This window comes from Acipenser ruthenus, chromosome 8 (genome assembly GCF_902713425.1).
Source record: "Acipenser ruthenus chromosome 8, fAciRut3.2 maternal haplotype, whole genome shotgun sequence".
NCBI lineage: Eukaryota > Metazoa > Chordata > Actinopteri > Acipenseriformes > Acipenseridae > Acipenser > Acipenser ruthenus.
The window spans coordinates 28035025-28059773 of record NC_081196.1 but is presented as its reverse complement, the minus strand read 5'-3'; the positions used below and the strand labels follow the sequence as shown (position 1 = coordinate 28059773).

Below are 24749 nucleotides of genomic sequence, written 5' to 3'. Positions count from 1 at the left end.
AAGGAATATTTAAAACACAACCAAAGTCATACACCATAAACAATATGTCAAAAGACTTATTTAAATTTTCAAGCATTTTTATCAATAAATTGCTTTCTTTCCCCTAATTGGAATAGAATATGCCCTGAAAATGCAATTCTGCCTGGCAAAACAGCTTTTTATATATGAGGAATAGAGAAAGATCCCAAAATGAATTTCTTAACAAAGTTAGACTCCCTTGTGTGACTCAACTTGATACCACCTATGCCACATCTTCATTTTTGCACATCTGTGGAACTACCTCACTGCTGAAAAAAATACTGATTGATGACCTTTTGGACTTCAATTTAGCCATGACATGTATAACTTGGAGAGTTTCTGATGGGGTTTTTTGGAATCTATGCCTAAAACTCTAATAATATTGAAATTATTGTAGCCCTATCATAAAAGTTATTAGCTTTTTACTTCAAGGTGTGCAATTTTTCACAACGTCTGGGAGACAAAAGCGGGGTGGAAAACCCCAAGTTATTATATGCAATATCTCGGAAACTATTTGGAGTTGTGAGCTAAAACTTTAGATTTTTTCATAACTTAGCATTATGTAACTATGCACAATGTTTCACAAAACTGAGCTGCATGGTGACATGACTGTTTGAATTGACACGGAATGACCCAGTAGTATTATGTTATACTCACATAGTTTTATTGCGTGCATCATTTTCATCCCAAATGGAATTTCGGAACCGAGTGTTCTGGCTGGTTTTAAGAATAAAGGTAGGTATTTATCGTAAGGTATGAAATGAAGGTCAGTTCAGGTGGGTTTTTCGTCAGCACTACTCTCGCCTATTTATAATTATTTATTTGGCTGATGCATTTTTCCCCAACGTGAGTTACAATTAGTTATTTTACATACAAATTCAGGTATCCATTTATATAATTGGGTTTTTACTGGGGTATAGCAGCAGAGTGCTGATATTGAACCCACCACCCTCCAGTCAATAGTCCAGAGCCCTAACCACTACACTGCCTACATGTACAATGCGTAGCTCTCAGGACTACAACACCAGATCCCAGTTCAATTGTAGTTTGGACCTGTTGTTTGTTTTTTGAGGTTAAGAATATATTTACATTTTTTTGCTACGTCAGGTCTTGGGGAGGAGTTTCTTTATCTTATGAAGTTTTATTTGTGTATTTATTTGTTAGTTTAGTTTGTTATTCATATATAATATATAATGACAGTATTTAAAGTAATATATATGTATTTGTATGTTTTCAATCGATTTATGTTTGTTTAGTAGAAAAACAAACATACATTATATTAATAGCCTAATAAATATGTTCTGTGTACACATTACATTATGTAAAAATATAGATATGTACAATAGGTTTAAACAGTACAGTAGTAAAATCAAATGAATCCCTAGCAGGCTTTTCCTTTTGTCTATCCTACATGTAATACAAAACAAACCATTCTGATGTGTTGTAGGCTTCACATTGTTATAGGATGCATAGATAATACAATATTACTTTAAATTGAAACTAAATTATTTCAGCATATTTTCTTTTTATCTTAGTCAACTTACAATTTGCCCAAAATAAGTCACAGTGTCACAGTAACACGTTATGTCTATACAGGACCTAAAATACCTGATTTTGATTTAACCTTTCTCTTTTTTTTATGAGATCCTAGTGTGCGTGCTGTGGATGTAGGTCATGGTAATGTATTTTACACTTTGCATTACAGACCATCTGGCCCATTGTATCGTAACAATAAATTGTGGATCACATTGCACATTACCCCAGTGCAATTTACTCTTTCTGGCAGAATGACTTTAGAGAAAAAAAAGTTTTCCATTGGCCCTAAAGATGACAATGTCTTCCGATATCAAAGACTGTGACTGTAACGACTTAATTATGCCTAAGCATTCTCTTGTCGGCTAAACATTGAATGGTGGGTGACATTGTGAAATATCTAACTTATTTCCACGCTGGGAGAGTAACAAAAAGCCAAGAAAAACAGTTCTAATTTGATGAATGCTTTTGAGACTGGAGTTAAAAAAATAACACTTTAAACCACTGTGACCTGCGGAAAATGGCAGTGCATTTGAAATCTATGACTAATTTATCATTTTACTTTATTTCTATTAGGCAGAGCATAAATATGCTGACTTCTTTGACACGCATTCTGCTTCCAAACAAACCAAATATTAAAACGTTCTCTCTGAGTTTCCCTTCTGATATGTCAGTTTACAAAAATAAACACTATAGTAAATAGTTAAAAAAGATCAGGGCTTTTAAAAAACAATTCTTAACTCTTTAAGGATCAGACTTTTATTTTTTCTTAAAAAATCATGCCCAAAACATCCTTAATGGGGCTAAAATGGTTAATGTGTACCGGTATATTTTTCAAAATATTTGCAATTGCTTTGATATGTAATTAATTGTAGCTGACAAAATAATGTTATTAATTTGACCTGTTTCGCACTTCCATTAGCTGAATAGGTCTCAGATTTGCAGTTTTGTGTGAACAGGACAGGTGATGGGTGATGTCAGACCAGGAAATACAGATACACAGTACTGTGGTTGAATGGGCTGGTGCGCAGATTTATTAAATAAACAAACAAAAGGTTTGAACACACAGAACACTGATACAAAACAAAACGGCACGTTGGCCAAAATAAACAGACAAACAAAACCCTAACCCACAACAAGTATCGTGTTGAGCTGTTTTAGCACAAGTAGCAATTGTTATTCTTTTTCGGTTTGTTTCTCCCCAACTCTCTCCTGTTCTCTCCACACTGAACACCCAACCCAGAGTGAGAGATCCAGCCACAGTCTGCAAGTGAACTATTTGAGAAACATCCGTGCCCAAATACATCTACATTTTAAATACTAATAATACCACACCCCGTGCACCACTACATACGTACGTATAACATGAAATACACACAGGGGCGGGGGTACCCCGCCACAGCATGGCATGTATTTTCATTGTAAAACATGATATTTGGTACTACTTTTGATTAAGGAAACTCGTAGTTTCTACGCCTAATTCTCAGGTTACCTGTCTGCATTGTACTTCCCAGATCATTTCACCTCTTCAGTGTCTTTTGGGTCACAGCATGCTACTGGCTGAAAGCATATCTGTCAGTAAGAGAAGCAGCTGATTGATTATTGACAAGAAAGTAGCCAGTGAAGGTGTCAGGACACCCTCCAGGTGAAATGACCCAGGAAGTGCAACATGGCTTGCAAACAGAGACTTGTTTAACCTAGAGAAATACCACATGTCATGTTATAAAATAAAATGACATGTTTGCTAAAATATGCCTTTCTTTCAAAACTACATTTGACAACTCTGTGAACTATTTTGTTAGATACAATCACTTTACTTATTCATGCATCCTGAGTGACTTTAAACTGTGGAATAAAACCAAACTGATCCCCATCGCTGGGTGTTTTACGCATTGAAAAAATATGAATTACCCCTGGGGTAATAGTCACATTTGTATTCACTTTCCAGTGACATGGAAGGTTTTGCTACGCATGCATTGCAATAAAAAAAAGACATCTACACTCCAAATAGTAAATATAACCTTCTCTTATGCCTTCACATGTGTAGCAAGCCTGTTCCTGTCTAAACAGGTTGATGGGGATGATACAATTCATCTAAGAATAATGTTAGATCCTGTGAAAAACAATGATGTGTTTATTTATTTATTTGTTTGTTTATTTATTATTATTTAGAGTGAGCAATTATTATTATTTTCTTTTATTTTCCCCCATGTCCAATTATGTTTTTTCTCCTCACCGCAGCGGGTCCCCACACAGCACAGACGTTCTGAGGGCGTGTGAGCGTCCTCCGATCTCACAAGCCTAAAGCCAGAATTGCGTTTACACCAAGCAATCCAGAGCAGAGGTGGGTGGGCTACTGATCCTGCAGAACAGAGATCAGCCCTGCTTTTTATCCACTTTGAATGTGCTCTGTGTCTGGCCAGTATGGCTCTCTGTTGCATGATGAGGAGAAGCAATCTCTGCCGGTTTCCTACCCCTGGGAGCGTCACAGCCAATGTGACACCCCCTTCGGAGTCCCCAGCAAAGCTCCTACTCTTTGCACAGCTTGGACGTGAACTGGCGCTGTCCAAGCTGTATGACTCTTCCTACGCTCCCTGCGGCAGCACTAACTGGATCAGCCACTCGGGACGTAAAGATGGCCTTTCCTATTTTGTTAAAACTGCTGTCCACTTGACTTCCTATAGTTTTCCCTCAGAATTTATGTTTGAGTGTCATTTTCAATGACAAAACATTTGTCTATCAGACTAAGACATTCCTTATGATTAGTGCTTACAAGTGTTTGAATTTCCTGTAGTTTTCCTCAGATATAAACCTTCTGTAACTGCATCTATCAACAAGTAGGAATTGAGGCCAATCATTTATAACCAGTCATTGAATTGCACAGTGTCAAAGCAGAAACTTTTTCTCATATCTAACATACTATGTAGTAAAACATTCCTTGCACTGTTTACCTGACAGGGTTCACCCTTGATTGTAATCTCTATCTCTTGTAATTCAGGGGTCAGTGTAAAGTCCTGACCTGTTCTTCTTGCCTTGTTAGGCTAGTGGACATTTCGTTCTTAGGAAGTCATTCTGGGGAAGACTGAAGCATGGGCCACTGCCAAGTTGTGTACTCCTGAATCAGTGCACTGGCTTAGTGGCTGATCTGAAACTGACAACGCCCCCCCCCCCCCCCCCCCCCCCCCCCCCTTGCGCATAGATTAGAGAAAGCAGGCACCTATGTATATATATATATATATATATATATGGTGTTATATACTGCAAATAAGAAATGGCATTTACATTTACAGTATCATTCTTTTTTTACCTTCTTTTATGATGCTTACAATCATTCTGGGTGGTTCTGAGTTGCTCCATATTTAATGTTTGGAACATGATTTTTTTTTTTAAAGTTGTTGACAACTGTAAAGGTAAATTCTGAAGAATAATCCTAATTTTATACTTTTACAACAATTAGATTCCTGTCTGAAATCGCTTTTGCCTTTGTTCTTCATATTTGGGCTAAATGTGTGTTGCTGTTAAAATAATAATAATAATAATAATAATAATAATTAAATGTATGACTAATGCTTAAAAATAATGTGGTATGTCAGTTTTCGCTTGTCTTTGAAGATATTTATTAAAATTAGACTGACACAAACTGTTGTATTTTAAAATTGGGCCTCTGCCAGAAATCAGATAAAGACATAAGAACATATTGCAGCTGAGATAAAGTGGAATCTATGGCGGCGTTTACATGCACAAGTCATGACAGGTTTCCTCACAACCTGTTTGCCTTACTTTTCAGTAAATGCGTTACTGTGCAGTTCTGATTTAGGAAAAAAATAAATCGTCCGTACCAATGCTGATTACTCAATTCATAGTCATTTAAGGGAGATGATATTTAAATGTCCGTGTCTGCTTACTAAGTAGGAAAAGAACGACCCTGAATATCGTGAGGAGATCTAGGCTTCATGGGTTGCCATGAAATTAAAAACATTTAACAAGATAAATGAATTCACATGTTGTTGTTGTTGTTGTTGTTGCCACCCTCAAACCCCCCCCCCCCCCCCCCACTGTACATTTATGGACTACTTCAACACTAGAACCGCCGCGGTTATACACATACCTATCGGATACAACTCAAAAGTTTCATTCAAGCACATCATATCAAACATCTGCACAGCCGAAACGCCATATTTAAATGAACAATTAAACATAAAAGGGTTTATTTCCTAACTTCCCACATATAAAGCACTACTTCAAAAAATTAAAAACTATAATAAAATAAACATTTCAAAAGAAACCAGTGTGTAAAAAGGTATAGGCACATACAAAACTGTAAAAACAAACATAGTTTTTAATCTAAAACGAAAGTAACATGATTTCTCTTGCGTGTGTGTCACTCGCAGCACAGAATCCAGGTTGAGCTGCTGCAGCCTGCAGCTTTGCAGTTTTCTGATCGAAATGTTTCTGCTGAAGTGCTGTGGCTAGCTTCAAGATGAAATCCCTCCTACCTTGTACAAAATGAAAGAATTGATGGCTGCCAGGTCCAGTAGAGATAACAACAGGCTTGTGTATATATATAAATCGAATATTGTCGGTTATATTCAAAATAAAAACATCTATTGTAAAATGCAGTTCTAGTGTTAATGAAATGTAGCTTTTAGATGTTCCATAAACACGCACACACAAATATAAATTCTAAGTACTAAAACTTGTAAAAATTATATTTTATATGATTGTGTGTGTGTGTGTGTGTGTGTGTGTGTTGGGTGGTGTCTATGTTTTGTACGGCCTTTCTGCTGGAGATTACGTGATATAAGTCAGAAGAACTGGATCTTGACTGCTGAAACCTCGTGAGCCACAAGCACGGTTCCTGCTCCAGTTTACATGGGTTTTTACAGCTGTTTTTAACATGAGAAAGCGATTGACCCTGCCCTTAAAGTCGCGCTGCCAAAAGGACATCCTTTTGCTGTTTCACGATGTATTTGTGTGACATTGTCACACAGTCATGACTGTAGAGTCGATTTTCAAGTGCATATAAACCAAGCCTATGACTCTGAAACCAATCGAATGAACAGATACTTGCAACATTTCTCGCTTTGGTTATTCAATTGTAATATAGGATACATTGCTTGACCTACAGTATGTTTGTGTTAGGCATCTCAGGATGCGTCATTTTGGCATACATGATAAAATAGAAGACAAGTCAAAGCTATTTTAATTAGGAGTCTTAAGTAGGTGTCTGGTTATTGCAAACCAGCTTTAACCCTCGAGGCAGTAGTCAGTAACCGTTACAAATTGCATTACCACGATGTGTATTGTTTTCCTGATATAGGTTAACCATAGCTGGAAGAGCAAGAGCATTAACATTTGTGACATGTTTATGCAAATTGTGACATTTATGAATATGTCCTGATGATGATTTTTTTATCCAAACCGTACCATTTTGTGTTATTGAAAGATAACAGAATTTTGCATCACGATGAAAGCCAATGGCAGAGAGATTGCACTTGCCATATCTTTTAAAAATCCCATAAAAGTATATTATTGAAGTTTATTATCTGTAGTAAATTGTTCTTTAAGGATGTGACATTTAATTTGGTGTAATGCACATCACTTTGTTCTGTATTTCAGCTCATCACAGAAAGAAAAAAGTGAAACTTACAGAATTGTCTCCCTTGGAAATTGTAGCTATATAAGAGAGAGTTGGGTAAGATTTGGGGCACCTTGAGTTGTTCGACCCCTCTGCTTTGTAAATCCTCTTTTAAAGACTTAGAAAGAGCTATTTTTTAAACTGGGGGACAGGAAACTGCTCTGAAGCAGTCTTTATTGTCTCAGTCCTAATCAGTGTTGGATGAACATATGCTTTAGAGAAACTGGATAGTTAAAAAATTTGCTAGATTTCATAGACTAAGCTCAGACAATTTGGGTTTAATATTAAGTGAAGCAGCCAGATGGCAGGGAAGTTTTTAGTGTTCCTAAATTTTATGACAACTTGAAAGGTGATTCCACTCTATTATGTGTTTTAAGGGAAATGGTACCTGTCTAAACATCATTTCCCACAGTTTAAACTTCAAAGAAAAAAGGCAAAAGGCTTACTCCTGTATCCTTCTCTCATCCTCCCTTTTCAACTATAGTTTTATTGCCATGTGAGTGAAACACCTAAGGATGTTTTGAAGTGGTGTTCTCTTGGAGATAGAAGAATGATATCATTGGTTGATAAAAATATGCATCCCTTTGTAATTGTCTTTTCTGATAGGTTAAGGAATAAGGTGTGATGTCATAAGCGAAGCTATATTAATCTAAACATTGTATTGTCTTGTTGATTCTATTATAACTTGTGCTTAAGGAAAGTAGGGTACCCAGCTGCTGTAGTGTATCTAATAAAATATCTTTGTCTACAACGGAGTTCGGAATCACAATAATTTTATACTCACGGATGCACAGAGGAAAAAAGAACATTATGAAACATCTTTAATTTTCTTATTAAAATCTACAATCAGATGAGCCAATATGTATTTATATATTACTTTTATGTAAAGTTATACATGAGACAACAGTGCAGCACCCTCATTATTATTAAACCTTTTCTTGCCAATAGTGCCATTTCGCTGGCATTCTCATTATCAGGCAAAGCCTCCTAACTGTGGCTCCTGATTACCACGTTATAATGAGGGAGTCCTGCATTGACCTGGGATTTCCAAGAAAATACACGCAGCGTCTGTCATGCAGCTCTTCAATCATTAGTTGCCAAAAACAAATGTGTTAAAATCTCTACACAGATTATTTAAATAACAATAGAATTTCACCTCTCAGTTTTAACCTGTCAATGTTACACTACTAACATCTCTCAGATTGATGTCACATACTGTAGATGTTTTGAGACTAGCCATCTTAGCCAGTTGTGCATTATTCATTTAAATTGTATCTGGAAGTACAACTCACATTCAAACTAGATCTATGCACTGTAACTATCAGGCATGAAAGACTCAGCAACTTTCCTTCAGCTTTCCACTTAAAATGATGCACTTTTGAAACAAAGGTTTATAGTGCGCAGGCTTTGTGTTTGTGTAGGCCTGGGTGGTGGGCCTATGGTATATTGGTTACCCGTGGTTAAGGTTGTATTTTTTTCTCAGTTATCACGGATTTCACGATTTCTGTGAAATTTACCCATTGCCATGATATATGTTCCCACTGAAAATTCCCATTTCTGAAAGACTACTGTTGATACATATTTTAGATCACTTAAAAATAAATACAGTAAACACTTGCCTTATTGACAGACTACCTGTTACACTGCATTTAGGAGCCTGCCAGCTGGTTTAGTTTGCTTATGGTAAATGCTTGAACACACTTCATAGAGCTGCTCAATTTCTTTAAAATGTCTTCAATAAAAAAGACTGCATGTGAATTCATGCATCAAAGATCAGAAATATTTCTGCTAAAGATCACTCTATCCTGTACAAGAAGGGGTCATTTCACATGTCTGTTGTTATTTTTACTTTTAGTTTTATGTTTTTATTTTGTCTGATAATTCACTGATGGTGAAAACAGAATGTTTTTAAAAGGTGGACATAAAAATTAAACAGTCTACAATTTAGCGTTTACTGTTTTTCAGGTAAATATTTAATTTTTTAGGAAGACTTGTTTTATTAATTATCATTTAGTAGACGCTTTTATCCAAAGCGACTTGCAGAGACTAGGGGGTGAACTATGCATCACAACTGCTGCTGCAGAGCTCCTTACAATAGGACCTGGGTTTTACATCTCTTCCGAAACACGGAGCACAAGGAAGTTAAGTGACTTGCTCAGGGTCACACACAGTGAGTCAGTGGCTATGACTGAACCAGCAACCTCCTGGTAAACAAGCCCTCTTCTTTAACCACTGGACCACCAAGCCTCTAAGTTGTATAATAACTCTAGAGAAAATGATCATCTTTGAATGTGACAATGCTATTTGTTTCTGCTTTATTAAATATAATGTTTAATCTTGAAATAGCTTGAAAAACCTATTTTTAAACCTTAAAATGCAGTAAAATAAGCCATTTTTATTGTGAAAAAATACAGCCCAGCCAATGGTTTGTCACAATATGAAAACATACTTTTGTAGCTGACCTTGTGTTTGCATTACCCCTTAGTACACAAGACTCAAATTGCCATTTTAGTGCCATTGCATTGCCATTGATGGTCATTAGGTGTTTGGGAACCTTGTTTTATCTTCTATGCTGCTTTCTGTGCAACATTGTCTTTTTATGTAAAGTATCTCCTTTAACAAAATAATTTGAAATATTTTACTGAACTGCACTGTCCCTACTGCCAATTTAGAATCAAAGGCTATCTTGTATTAAAACTCCATTGGTAGCATCATTTAGCAACCCTTAGAACAATTTTCACAACCTTTAAAATAAACCACAAGCAGCCCACAAAAGCTGACGGACATTTCGGATGGTGTTGTGCAATGTCAGCATTACACTATGTAACACAATTTTTGTTCCTGGGTAGTAAGTGTTATTTCCTAATTGCTTATGCCTCAAAAGTATAGAAAATGGCTATTATTCCACACAAACTTTTGTGACCAGGACAGTGATATTTTGGAATTTACCTATTTCCAATGAGAAAACGGGTGAATTTGTGTCTTTTCGTTCACATAAAGTCAGAAAAAAACAACATATGAATCCAAATTAACATGTATTTATACTAAAGTAATACAAAAATGACTACAAAAGATTGAGAAGTGAGTAGTTTTTCGAGATTTACGATTATACTGTAAATCACTTTCACGAATCAGCCCCCAAATGTAGTCTCCCATCATGTTCTCATTATACTGTCCTTGGTAGCGGCGTTCAAAGTCCAGTATATCCTGGTGGAAGCGCTCGCCTTGCTCCTCCGAGTACGCTCCCATGTTCTCCTTGAATTTATCAAGATGAGCATCAAGGATATGGACTTTGAGGGACATCCTACAGCCCATTGTGCCGTAGTTCTTCACCAGAGTCTCAACCAGCTCCACATAGTTTTCGGCCTTGTGATTGCCCAGGAAGCCCCGAACCTCTGCGACAAAGCTGTTCCAAGCCGCTTTCTCCTTACTAGTGAGCTTCTTGGGGAATTCATTGCACTCCAGGATCTTCTTTATCTGTGGTCTGACGAAGACACCGTCTTTGACCTTTGCCTCAGACAGCTTAGGAAAGAAGTCTTGAAGGTACTTGAAGGCTGCCGACTCCTTATCTAGAGCTCTGACAAATTGTTTCATAAGGCCCAATTTGATGTGCAGTGATTGGCATCAGCACCTTCCGGGGGTCCACCAGTGGCTCCAACTTGACGTTGTTCCTCCCCACAGAGAACTCGGTCCGCTGTGGCCAGTCCCGCCTGTGGTAGTGCGCCTTGGTGTCCCTGCTGTCCCAAAGGCAAAGATAGCAGGGCAACTTGGTAAAACCGCCTTGGAGACCCATCAGGAATGCCACCATTTTGAAGTCTCCTATGACCTCCCAGCCGTACTCATCATACTTCAAGGCGTCCAGCAAGGTCTTGATGCTGTTGTAATCCTCTTTGAGGTGCACCGAGTGAGCCAGGGGAAGAGACGGGTACTTGTTACCATTATGGAGCAGCACCGCTTTGAGGCTCCTGGATGAGCTGTCAATGAAGAGGCGCCACTCATTCTGGTTACAGGCGATTCCGATTGCCTCGAACAGACTGGTCACATTGTGGCAGAAGCAGAGCCCATCTTGACGGGTGAAGAAGCTGGAAAAAGGTTGGTGACGCTTCCTCTGATCTGCGACTTGCACACTTTCATCCAACAAGTTCCACTGCTTGAGCTTAGACGTCAAAAGCTCGGCATTGGACTTGGTGAGACCAAGATCTCTAATCAAGTCATTGAGGTCTTTTTGGTTGGGGTAGTATGGGTTTCTCTCCTCAGCTCCACCTCTGAAATTGTCATCTGGATCTACAACGTCTTCCTCACTCTCTGACTTGCTGCTCTCTTCTAAAGACGGCTGCTCTCTCTCCGGAGGAGTGGGTACGGAGTGGGTATGAAAATAGGTAAATTTCAAAATATCACTGTCCTGGTCACAAAAGCAAAGTTTGTGGGGAATAATAGCCATTTTCGATACTTTTGAGGCATAAGCAATTAGGAAATAACACTTACTACCCAGGAACAAAAAAAAATTAAAAATTTGTTACACGGTGTTATCAGTATACACAGATTCAAAAGAAAACATCAAACCTTTGAAATGTACAGACGTGCTCAAATTTGTTGGTACCCCTCCACAAAAAACGAAGAATGCACAATTTTCTCTGAAATAACTTGAAACTGACAAAAGTAATTGGCATCCACCAATGTTTATTCCATATTTAATAGAAATCAGACTTTGCTTTTGATTTTTCATTCAACATAATATTGTAAATAATAAAACAAATGAAAATGGCATGGACAAAAATGATCGGACCCCTAACCTATTATTTTGTTGCACAACCTTTAGAGGCAATCACTGCAATCAAACATTTTCTGTAGCTCTCAATGAGATTTCTGCACCTGTTAACAGGTAGTTTGGCACACTCTTCCTGAGCAAACTGCTCCAGCTGTCTCAGGTTTGATGGGTGCCTTCTCCAGACTGCAAGTTTCAGCTCTTTCCATAGATGTTCGATAGGATTCAGATCAGGACTCATAGAAGGCCACTTCAGAATAGTCCAATGTTTTGTTCTTATCCATTCTTGGGTGCTTTTAGCTGTGTGTTTTGGGTCATTACGCTGTTGGAGGACCCATGACCTGCGACTGAGACAGAGCTTTCTGACACTGGGCAGTACGTTTCGCTCCAGAATGCCTTGATAGTCTTGAGATTTCATTGTGCCCTGCACAGATTCAAGGCACCCTGTGCCAGGTGCAGCAAAGCAGCCCCAAAACATAACCGAGCCTCCTCCATGTTTCACTGTAGGTATGGTGTTCTTTTCTTTGAAAGCTTCATTTATTCGCCTGTGAACATAGAGCTGATGTGACTTGCCAAAAGCTCCAGTTTTGACTCATCTGTCCAAAGGACATTCTCCCAGAAGGATTGTGGCTTGTCAATATGCATTTTAGCAAATTCCAGTCTGGCTTTTTTATGTTTTTCTTTCAAAAGTGGAGTCCTCCTGGGTCTTCTTCCATGGAGCCCACTTTCGCTCAAAAAGCGACGGATGGTGCGATCAGAAACTGATGTACCTTCACCTTGGAGTTCAGCTTGTATCTCTTTGGCAGTTATCCTTGGTTCTTTTTCTACCATTCGCACTATCCTTCTGTTCAATCTGGGGTCGATTTTCCTCTTGCGGCTGTGCCCAGGGAGGTTGGCTACAGTTCCATGGACCTTAAACTTCTTAATAATATTTGCAACTGTTGTCACAGGAACATCAAGCTGCTTGGAGATGGTCTTGTAGCCTTTACCTTTACCATGCTTGTCTATTATTTTCTTTCTGATCTCCTCAGACAACTCTCTCCTTTGCTTTCTCTGGTCCATGTTCAGTGTGGTGCACACAATGATACCAAACAGCACAGTGACTACTTTTCTCCATTTAAATAGGCTGAATGACTGACTACAAGATTGGAGACATGTGTGATACTAATTAAAGAAACTAATTAGTTTGAAATATCACTATAATCCAATTATTTATTATCTTTTCTAAGGGGTACCAACAAATGTGTCCAGGCCATTTTAGAATATCTTTGTAGAATAAGCAATAATTCATCGCTTTTCACAGCTTCTTTGCTTTATTCTATGACATACCAAAGGCATGCAAGTATACATGATAAAATAGCTTTTAATTTCATCACTTTTCAGGAGGAATGAAGCATTATTTCAGTGAGCTGTAAGGGTACCAACAGATTTGAGCACGTCTGTATGTAATACTGGTGTTAATGAATCAAACCTTTTGAAATGCATGTATGTGGCAATGTGCCCCGCCCCTGTGTGCAATTGTGTGTTATGTGTTGCGTGTTGCGTGTGTAAATGTTGGTGTATAGATTGGTACACGGGATATAAACGGGTCTGTGTTTCACGTGTATTTAAAAAGTGTAGATTTGTATTTAGGCACGGGATTGCACATCACGCACGTGCATTTAAAATATAATATGCGAGCACGGGGTTGCACAGAATTAATTCACGTGCTGGGATTCAAGTGAATAATTAATTAGTAATTGAATCCCAGCACAACAGTATATATAGAGACACATTTTCACTCACTGGTTGTTAGGTGTTCGGGAGTGGAGAACGGGTGAGAGAGAGAGGAGTAATTGAAAGTAAGATCGTAAATATAATAGTTGTTTGTACTCACCGTGTTTGTTTGTCTCCGTGCACCGTTTGTTAAGTGTTTAGTCCGTTTTGTATGTCTGTTTATTTTGGCTACCAGTGCCGTGTCCTGTTTTGTGCTGTTTACAACCCTTTTATTTGTTAAATAAACGCTGAGTGCAGCCATTGCACTCAGCTCATCATCACCACCGTCTCTGTCTGTGTATTCCTCTCTGGTCTGACACCACCCACTCTGGCCGTCTTTGTGACACGTGGTGTCATCGTGGGATAGCCGCGCCTCCAAGCGTCAGACCAGGAGGGGTTTTGTAAAAAAAAAAAAAAAAAAAAAAATATATATATATATATATATATATATATATATATATATATAATGGCAGAAGACGCCACAAAATGGCGGGACTGGTTCCTGGAGAATGCTGGGCTGGAGGCCCAGGCTCTGCCCATAGTCGTTCAGGCCCTGTGGATGATGGACAGTGAGAGATGGGAGGCCTATCAGCAGGAACACACCCCAAACACCTTGGAGGAAGGTGTGGAGTTTCTCCTCAGCTACCTGGAGGCAACGATAAACGGAACAGCAGCCCAGGTAGCAGGACCACCAGCAGAGGAGTACCTGCTGTCCCCATCTCCACCAGCAGAGGGTGAATGCCTGCTGGTTTTGCCTCCACAGCCCAAGCGGGAGACAGATAAAGAGGTGAAGGACAGGGAGGAGGAGTGCCGCCTAAGGGCCAGGCATCCACGGCGATGTAACAAGCCATCGTCGGGGTGCCTCCTCTGCGACCAGGATCACCTGTTCGCCCACTGTCCCTTCCGCAGTTATGGGGAGGAGCCTGAGCGTCCACAGCCCAAGCGGGAGGAGCCTGAGCGTCCACAGCCCAAGCGGGAGGAGCCTGAGCGTCCACAGCCCAAGCGGGAGGAGCCTGAGCGTCCACAGCCCAAGCGGGAGGAGCCTGAGCGTCCACAGCCCAAATGGGAGGAGCCTGAGCGTCCACAGCCCAAGCGGGAGGAGCCTGAGCGTCCACAGCCCAAATGGGAGGAGCCTGAGCGTCCACAGCCCAAGCGGGAGGAGCCCGAACGTCCTACTCCTGAGTGGGAGGAGCCCGAACGTCCTACGCCTGAGTGGGGGGAGCCCGAACGTCCACAGCCCAAAAGGGAGGAGTCGGTGCGTCCACAGCCCAAAAGGGAGGAGTCGGTGCGTCCACAGCCCAAAAGGGAGGAGTCGGTGCGTCCACAGCCCAAAAAGAGGGAAGTCGGGGCTTCCACAGCCGTAGGACCCAAGCGGCCAGCAGAGGGAGAATGCCTGCTGGTCCCACCTCCACCAGCAGAGGGTGAATACCTGCTGGTGCCGTCCCAAGAGCCAGAAGGGGAGGAGTTACAGGCTCAACCCCCTGAAAATTTTTGGGGGGGAGAAGGGCAGGATGCTGGTGTTCCCCAGCAGCCTCTAGCTATGCTGCTGAAGGCAGCACGGCGCGCACATGCCCAGCCGCCACAGCAGAGGGAGCCAGCACCGCCACAGCCTCCCTCTGAGTGGCCAGCATCAGCCCCATCGCCTCTACCTCCGCCACCTCCACCAGCAGAGGGTGAATACCTGCTGGTTCCACCTCCACCGCAGTGGGAGGACTGCTTGCCCCTCCCACCTCCACCAGCAGAGGGTGAATACCTGCTGGTCCCACCTCCACCAGCAGAGGGTGAATGCCTGCTGGTTCCACCTCCACCGCAGTGGGAGGACTGCTTGCCCCTCCCACCTCCACCAGCAGAGGGTGAATACCTGCTGGTCCCACCTCCACCAGCAGAGGGTGAATGCCTGCTGGTTCCACCTCCACCAGCAGAGGGTGAATGCCTGCTGGTTCCACCACCGCCAGGAGCAGAGGAGCTGGAGCTGCCTCTGCCTCCACCACCGCCAGGAGCAGAGGAGCTGGAGCTGCCTCTGCCTCCGCCACCGCCCGGAGCAGAGGAGCAGGAGCTGCCTCTGCTGCCCGTACCTCAGCAGGGAGTACGGTGGCCGGAGCCCCAGAAAGGGGAGCTGCCGGCCACGAAGGGGGAGGAGGTCTGGAGACCACCAACCCCAGCAGCAGTTTCGCTGCCGGAGATCGTGGGGGAGGTCCGGAGACCTGCTCCCACTGCAGCTTCTTCGCTGCCGGCAGTACTGTGGTCGGAGCCCCACCAAAGGGAGCTACCGGCTACAAAGAAGGGGGACGAGGTCTGGAGACCACTTTCCCCAGCAGCAGTTTCGCTGCAGGAGTTCTTGTGGCCGGAGCCCCACAGGAGGGAGCTGCCGGCTACGAAGAAGGGGGAGGTCGGGGGACCACCTGCCCCCGCAGCTTTTTCGCTGCAGGACGGGACCAACAGGCTGTCAGCCGTGCCACTACCGGCAGGGGTGCTGACAGCATGGCCAGCCATGGGCCCACTGAAGCCTCCCTTCCCAGCCCGAGACTTTGTCCTGGACTGCTGGGTTTTTAAGGGGGGAGGTGGCCGTTGAGGCCATGTGTGCTGCGCACAAGGGGGGGTATATGTGGCAATGTGCCCCGCCCCTGTGTGCAATTGTGTGTTATGTGTTGCGTGTTGCGTGTGTAAATGTTGGTGTATAGATTGGTACACGGGATATAAACGGGTCTGTGTTTCACGTGTATTTAAAAAGTGTAGATTTGTATTTAGGCACGGGATTGCACATCACGCACGTGCATTTAAAATATAATATGCGAGCACGGGGTTGCACAGAATTAATTCACGTGCTGGGATTCAAGTGAATAATTAATTAGTAATTGAATCCCAGCACAACAGTATATATAGAGACACATTTTCACTCACTGGTTGTTAGGTGTTCGGGAGTGGAGAACGGGTGAGAGAGAGAGGAGTAATTGAAAGTAAGATCGTAAATATAATAGTTGTTTGTACTCACCGTGTTTGTTTGTCTCCGTGCACCGTTTGTTAAGTGTTTAGTCCGTTTTGTATGTCTGTTTATTTTGGCTACTAGTGCCGTGTCCTGTTTTGTGCTGTTTACAACCCTTTTATTTGTTAAATAAACGCTGAGTGCAGCCATTGCACTCAGCTCATCATCACCACCGTCTCTGTCTGTGTATTCCTCTCTGGTCTGACACCACCCACTCTGGCCGTCTTTGTGACAATGTAATACTGGTGTTAATGAATCAAACCCTTTGAAATGTTTGCAATACTGGTGTTAATGAATCAAACCCTTTGAAATGCATGTAATACTGGTGTTAATTAATCAAACCCTTTGAAATGCATGTAATACTGGTGTTAATGAATCAAACCCTTTGAAATGCATGCAATACTGGTGTTAATGAATCAAACCATTTGAAATGCATGCAATCCTGGTGTTAATGAATCAAACCCTTTGAAATGCATGTAATACTGGTGTTAATGACATTCGAAAATAATCAATACCAGATAACTCATTATTACAATAGGCCTAGTTTCACAAATACAAATATTTTCCTTAGTATATTGTCATGTAACTCTTTGCATGGAAACTGATCTGATATAGAACATATAGACCAATAGTCAACCCACCTATACAGAATGACCATCTGTCCATAAGGGCCCCTGCTATATATCTTCATACAGTAAATTCCCTGTTCATTACATAATATGATGTGAATTGGCTGTTGCTGCAAAAATGGAAGTTCTAGTTAGTGGTTATCTTTCATCTTTATTCAACCAAGTTAACTAAGCATGCATGTTGTCATGGATGTATGCTACTTCTGCAATCTACTTCTAGCAGGACCTATTCATTTTTCAACGAACACATTATGTTAAAGTTGTAACATTGTTCCCTTTGTTTATAATGTTTCCGAAGTACTAATCCAGGTAGTACTGGACACCTGCGTACATTTTGAACAAGTTTCAGTTTAGAACTCTGATGGAAAAATGTGTTGTTGCTCTTGCTATTATTTTATTTGTTTCCTCACAAATCCAGCAGCACAGTTAAAAAAACACTAAGAATTTTCATAAAATGTTGTCCAATTTCCAAATAAGTTTCAACAACATTAAGTTACAAATCAGTTGCACCACCCGGCAATTCAGAAGACACAATACATTAAAAGCTGCATTTATAGTGAACTGAGATTGCAGCCACTAAACCCCAGAAAGCGTTCTGTGACAGACAGGTACTTTACATTTTTATTTTGTACTGTGTAAGGCTACTTCCAATTACAGATATTTCTCCAGCTTTTATCACTGATACGTTCTGATTTGAGTAAAATATTAAACGTGGGAGATCTACCACAATGTTTTAAATATAGTCTTTGATAATATTTGGGAAATTTCAACAGGAATAAAAGGCTAGATATTTTACAAAAATAATAAATGGATATGGCAGTTCAACTTCAAGTGGTCTCAAATGTGAAGTTCCTTTTGTGACCAGCTGATTTATGATATATATGTGTATATATATATATATATATATATATATATATATATAGTACTGTGCAAAAGTTTTAGGCAGGTGTGAAAAAATGCTGTAAAGTAAGAATGCTTTCAAAAATAGACATGTTAATAGATTATATTTATCAATTAACTAAATGCAAAGTGAGTGAACAGAAGAAAAATCTAAATCAAATCCGTATTTGGTGTGACCACCCTTTGCCTTCAAAACAGCATCAATTCTTCTAGGTACACTTGCACAAAGTCAGGGATTTTGTAGGCATATAGTCAGGTGTATGATTAAACAATTATACCAAACAGGTGCTAATGATCATCAATTCAATATGTAGGTTGAAACACAATCATTAACTGAAACAGAAACAGCTGTGTAGGAGGAATAAAACTGGGTGAGGAACAGCCAAACTCAGCTAACAAGGTGAGGTTGCTGAAGACCGTTTACTGTCAAAAGTCATACACCATGGCAAGACTGAGCACAGCAACAAGACACAAGGTAGTTATACTGCATCAGCAAGGTCTCTCCCAGGCAGAAATTTCAGGGCAGACAAGGGTTTCCAGATGTGCTGGCCAAGCTCTTTTAAAGAAGCACAAAGAAACGGGCAACGTTGAGAACCGTAGATGCAGTGGTCGGCCAAGGAAACTTACTGCAGCAGATGAAAGACACATCATGCTTACTTCACTTCACAATCGGAAGATGTCCAGCAGTGCTATCAGCTCAGAATTGGCAGAAAACAGTGGGACCCTGGTACACCTATCTACTGTCCGGAGAAGTCTGGTCAGAAGTGGCCTTCATGGAAGACTTGTGGCCAAAAAGCCATACCTCCGACGTGGAAACAAGGCCAAGCGACTCAACTATGCATGAAAACACAGGAACTGGGGTGCAGAAAAATGGCAGCAGGTGCTCTGGACTGATGAGTCAAAATTTGAAATATTTGGCTGTAGCAGAAGGCAGTTTGTTCGCCGAAGGGCTGGAGAGCGGTACACGAATGAGTGTCTGCAGGCAACAGTGAAGCATGGTGGAGGTTCCTTGCAAGTTTGGGGCTGCATTTCTGCAAATGGAGTTGGGGATTTGGTCAGAATTAATGGTCTCCTCAATGCTGAGAAGTACAGGCAGATACTTATCCATCATGCAATACCATCAGGGAGGCATCTGATTGGCCCCAAATTTATTCTGCAGCATGACAACGACCCCAAACATACAGCGAAAGTCATTAAGAACTATCTTCAGCGTAAAGAAGAACGAGTCCTGGAAGTGATGGTATGGCCCCCACAGAGCTCTGATCTCAACATCATCGAGTCTGTCTGGGATTACATGAAGAGAGAGAAGCAACTGAGGCTGCCTAAATCCACAGAAGAACTGTGGTTAGTTCTCCAAGATGTTTGGGCCAACCTACCTGCCGAGTTCCTTCAAAAACTGTGTGCAAGTGTACCTAGAAGAATTGATGCTGTTTTGAAGGCAAAGGGTGGTCACACCAAATATTGATTTGATGTAGATTTTTCTTCTGTTCTTCTGTTCACTCACTTTGCATTTTGTTAATTGATAAATATAAACTATTAACATGTCTATTTTTGAAAGCATTCTTACTTTACAGCATTTTTTCACACCTGCCTAAAACTTTTGCACAGTACTGTGTGTGTGTATATGTATATGTATACATATATATATATATATATATATATATATATATATATATATGTGTGTGTGTGTGTGTGTGTAAGGATAGCAACCAGGGGGAACAGGTTTTTTTTTGTGTGTGTGTGAATAGAGGAAGTGCTCAAACTGTCAGAAATTGTGTAATCTTGCAACTAACCTTGCTTTGAAGTTAAAGATATATTATCTACATTTTCTCAAATATTTTATAGGCATACAAAAGCATGTATATTTAAATAGATTAAGACGAATGATTTGCATATAATTTCACAAAACGGTGGTCATAATGCATCATTTTATGTAAGAAATATGGATCTGTATGGGTCTAGACTAACTGTATCTGTGTATAACATGTTAAAATGTACTGGGCATGCTAAACTACTCTGCACTGCATTCTAATTACAGATATACACATTTCTTCCACATTAAAGCAAAGCACACAAACTATAACTGGAGAGTCAAACATTATGCAAGACATAAAGCACTGCAAAGCAGTTTTAATGAGCTTTAATGGCAGGTAAAAGTTAAAGTGCAATAATATTTGTAAATTCAGTCTGGACTTTGTACTGTCTGTCAGTAATTAAGTTGACACAACAACATCAATAGCATACAGCATACCATCTATGTCAAGTCTAAATTTGCCAGTAGTATCTGTAATGGTTCAGGAATTTAGCCTGCAAGTTAATAGGCTAATTTTAAAATCTTGCTTTATATTCAAATGGTCACTTTTTGCCAGAAATGTGATTAACAACAAACTGCACAATAGAACCCCCCCCCCCCCCCCTCCCATATTCTAATAGATTAAAATCACTATATTAAATATAATTACTATTTTAAATAATGCAGTTTACAGGTACATTTTAAACATTAATGAGTGGTGCCACACTTGTAATAGTATGTGCAGGATTTACTAAAACCACATTTGACACTTCCAGCTGACTTTTTTGTTTTTTGTGTACCACTCCAATAACAATCATAGGCACTAGAAAACCAGCCCAGTACAATATGCCTTACATTCATGCAATGTTTCTTACACATGAGCAGAATGTTTGGTTTTTTCTTCTGCTTCTTCAGCAGAAGCTATATATTATTATTATTATTATTATTTGTTTATTTAGCAGACGCCTTTATCCAAGGCGACTTACAGAGACTAGGGTGTGTGAACTATGCATCAGCTGCAGAGTCACTTACAATTACATCTCACCCGAAAGACGAAGCACAAGGAGGTTAAGTGACTTGCTCAGGGTCACACAATGAGTCATTGGCTGAGGCGGGATTTGAACCGGGGATCTCTTGCTTACAAGCCCCTTTTCTTTAACCACTGGACCACACAGCCTCTATCTTTCATTTCTATTATGTAGCCCTGAATGCATGTTTATAAAATAGAGTATAACCATTTGTCAGTACTCACAGTTGTCTTGTAAAACTCCCCACAGCTGCCAGTGCGAGGGACACAAATCCCACCCATTGCAGGGTTTTCATTTTTCTCTAAACTCTCCATAGACTCCTGTTGTTTTGACAAGCAGTGGTGAGTCCTCTTACTCCACTGCTGTCTGTACTGTACAGTGAAGTACAGCAAAGCACAGATAAGTGCTGTGGCAGAGAACTTTGATATTTAAGGGGTGGAGTTTTGGCAGGCTGTTGGATTCATCATGTGTTTGAAGAGAAGGGCTTGAAAATGATTGACCATGAGCATTTGGTTAAAATATTTTTTGGGGGGAAATATACTTGATCCTTTTGAAATGTGTTAAGGCAGATTCACACACCAGTGGTAAAACTGGAGTTAAGATTGGAGGTGTGTTATTATCACTCCTCCAAACTGTTCTCCTTGCTTTTAATGTAAATCATGAGCATCCAAATGGCAGTTGTCCCATGGTGTCAGATCAGATCTCATGAATAATTTAATTTATGTTAATACCGCCCTTTTTTACCATGATAGTGGGACTTACCAAATAAATTGCCCTATGTTACGATGTGTTTCAATGTGTGCAGAGTGCTGGTAGACAGTGCATATAAATAAAGGCCAAGACGATCATGTAAAATAATTTCATCAGTATCCAAGGAAGTTAGCGTAGTTGTTAATAGTCACAATCCACAAATCTTGCTCATGAAAACAACACTTCCAGTGTAGTACAGAATTAATATAACTCAAGTGAGAGAAAAGGGGTGATGGGAGCTCACCGTCTTGCTAAAACAAATCAAACGAAATACAAGTAAATCTCAAATACATTTCAAATAGCACACAAATCTCAAATAATACATAATAGAAAAACTCAGAATACAAAAATAATATCAATTCATAAACTTATCATGCAAAACAAGACACACAAAACAAAGGTGCAAAAAAGAATGTATCTTTTATATTTCGTAACCCTTTAGTTTATTAATAGAGCCCTGGGAAATTATTTTTTTATAATGTTTTACTGATACACATCAATAAAACAACTCAAATAGATGTATATCAGTAATAGCATAGTATACATCATGTTTTAATGACATACATATTTTTTATTAAACATTATCTCCTTTTTTAACATTTTTGTTCACTAACCTACTTATGGATGTGTAAATGCTTTCTCTATAGATGTTCGCAAATCTGACTTTTTCACATATCCGCCTATACCCCAGTCCACAGGGGGTCGGATATGTGACGTTGTACTGTACAGCAATCTACCCATTAAAAAAAACGATAGGAATTGTATTTCAATCCCATTGCACTGACGCAGGGCTACAGTATAAAAGCTTGGGGTTTCTCTTTGTTTAAACACTAAGCAAAGCAGATTCATTCATTCAAAATCATTCAAAACCAAAACAGCATTTGCCCCAGTGCAAAGTTTGCACAACTTGTAATAAAACAAAAAATAGCATACTAATGCAAAATAGTGTACAAGCAACATTCCCCAAGCAATAAACAGCTAATGATGCTTAATGATGGTATCTTTCAACTCCCATTCCAGCAGACAGTTGCAAAATCTGCACATCATTATTTTGTCACCATCAGCTGCATACATCCCCTCATGCTCAAATTCTTTGCAGCGTTGTTTAATTGTTATGTGCTGTTTAAGCATTTTAGAAACGAATGTCTCTTCTCTTCCATCACAATTTGAATTCCCAAACAACTCGCTCAAAATTATATATCTGCGCAAGTGCAAGTGATTCCATTTCCCTTCAGACCATGTCTATGGTAACGGCTGAGCCTTGACAACTACAATTGCAAGTATTTTTTGTACAAACCTCCCAATTTAAAAATGTCACTCTATGTTTGCTTCATAATGATCTTTAGTTTTATTTCATTTTCTATTTGCATTTTGTTTTATTTTGTTTTATATGTTGCATTTCGCTTTATTTCGTGCTATTTCCGTAGTTGTGAAAAACACAGGGCACTATTCATTACCAGTAAAACAGCACACAATACAAAAGTAATAAATAATTAAAGCAGTCAATGCAAACTCTCTCATTCCGAACATGGGTTGATTATACATCACGGGTTGGCTCTGGTGCCCCGCCCATGGCCTGCTTCAGCCTGGGGCCAAACTCAGATATCTTGCCAGGCCGTAGTTTCATGGCTTGGTTCAGGGTTGGCACCCTAAAACTGAACTTTCACGGCTCTTCGTGGGTCGGGTACGACAGTGGAAACAGGATATTTGTGTGGCTTATAGACCTTCTATAGGACATTCTTATATAGGATTGTGTAGTATTTTGACTCAAGAATTAGAATAATTGTAACAGGAAATAACATACACTTAAAACATTCTGTAAAATTACAGAAAAGGCAGCACTGTAACCACCTCTTAAACAGATTTAATTTTAACACCGAACTGACACTAGGGTACCAGCGATGGTAGACCTAGTCGTGTCACATTTAATAAAGCAAATAAAAACAAACAAAAAAAAAAAGCTAAAAATAAAAGTTTGCCACACAAAATGACGAGCGCTAGTCCCACTAAAAGGAACGTCCCGCTCCAGGAACCTACTACTCTACGGTAACCCTGTTTATACTGTTTTGGGATTCACCTCCCCTAAGCTGACCTACTTCTGTTGTGTTATTTCTGAAGTCCTGGCCTCCCAGCGACTCCGGGCCATTCTGACGGTCCTGGCTGGGCAATCGCCTTCACAGGCCCTGTCTTGCAGTTAAAGGGCTCCGTAGTAGTTGTTCCCGCAGAGCGGACGCTTCCCGCCTGGATGTAAACAAACTCTCTCAGCGCCCGTCTATTCAGCAATGGCCTTGCAGCAGCTCCGAGCTGTAGCGCAGCCGCTTTTTGAGCTCTGCGCAGCATCCCCAGGCACGCCCCCCAGCCAATCCAGACCTCCCGATCACTTTAGCTCAGGACGAGCCTGCCACTCAACTGGTTGCTTAGCAACGCGTCTCCAACAGCTGATTTTCTACAGGCACACACTTGCGCAGGAACCAGCGACCCGGTTCCCTGTCACGGGTTAATAGCTTTTTTTTTTTTTAAAGATGACTTCTCCTGGTTTTAATAATGCTCCATTGAGAAGGTATCTTACACCTTTGTGGATTGCATGGATTATATAACACTGTGTAAAATTTTTTTTTTTTTTTTGGTTCCTGGGTAGTAAGTGTTATTTCCTAATTGCTTTTGCCTCAAAAGTATAGAAAATGGCTATTATTCCCCACAAACTTTGCTTTTGTGACCAGGACAGTGATATTTTGAAATTTACCTATTTTCCAGAACATTCCAGATAGATTCAGTGCTGAGTAAACTTGGAGTAACTTCTAGAACTTTCTAGAACTTTCCAGTAATATAAATAGTTGTATAAATACAGGGGCCTTAAGCCCACCAGTTCAGTTTAGTTCCAGCTGCCTAAGTGGATACATATCTGCATTTTTCTGAGATGGCATCAAGGTCATAGGAGACTTCAAAATGGTGGCATTC

At 40.3% G+C, this 24749-nt stretch overlaps 1 protein-coding gene across 1 annotated transcript in view; it reads right to left on the bottom strand.

The window, feature by feature from the left end:
* Window positions 1-21728, bottom strand: part of LOC117406786 (rho GTPase-activating protein 20-like) — a 71091-nt gene extending 49363 nt beyond the window's left edge. The window contains exon 1 of the mRNA XM_034011098.3: window positions 21266-21728. Coding sequence (XP_033866989.3) covers window positions 21266-21355 — 90 coding nt within the window. The 5' untranslated portion in view covers window positions 21356-21728. The remainder of the gene's footprint in view (window positions 1-21265) is intronic.
* Between the last annotated feature and the right edge of the window lie 3021 nt (window positions 21729-24749).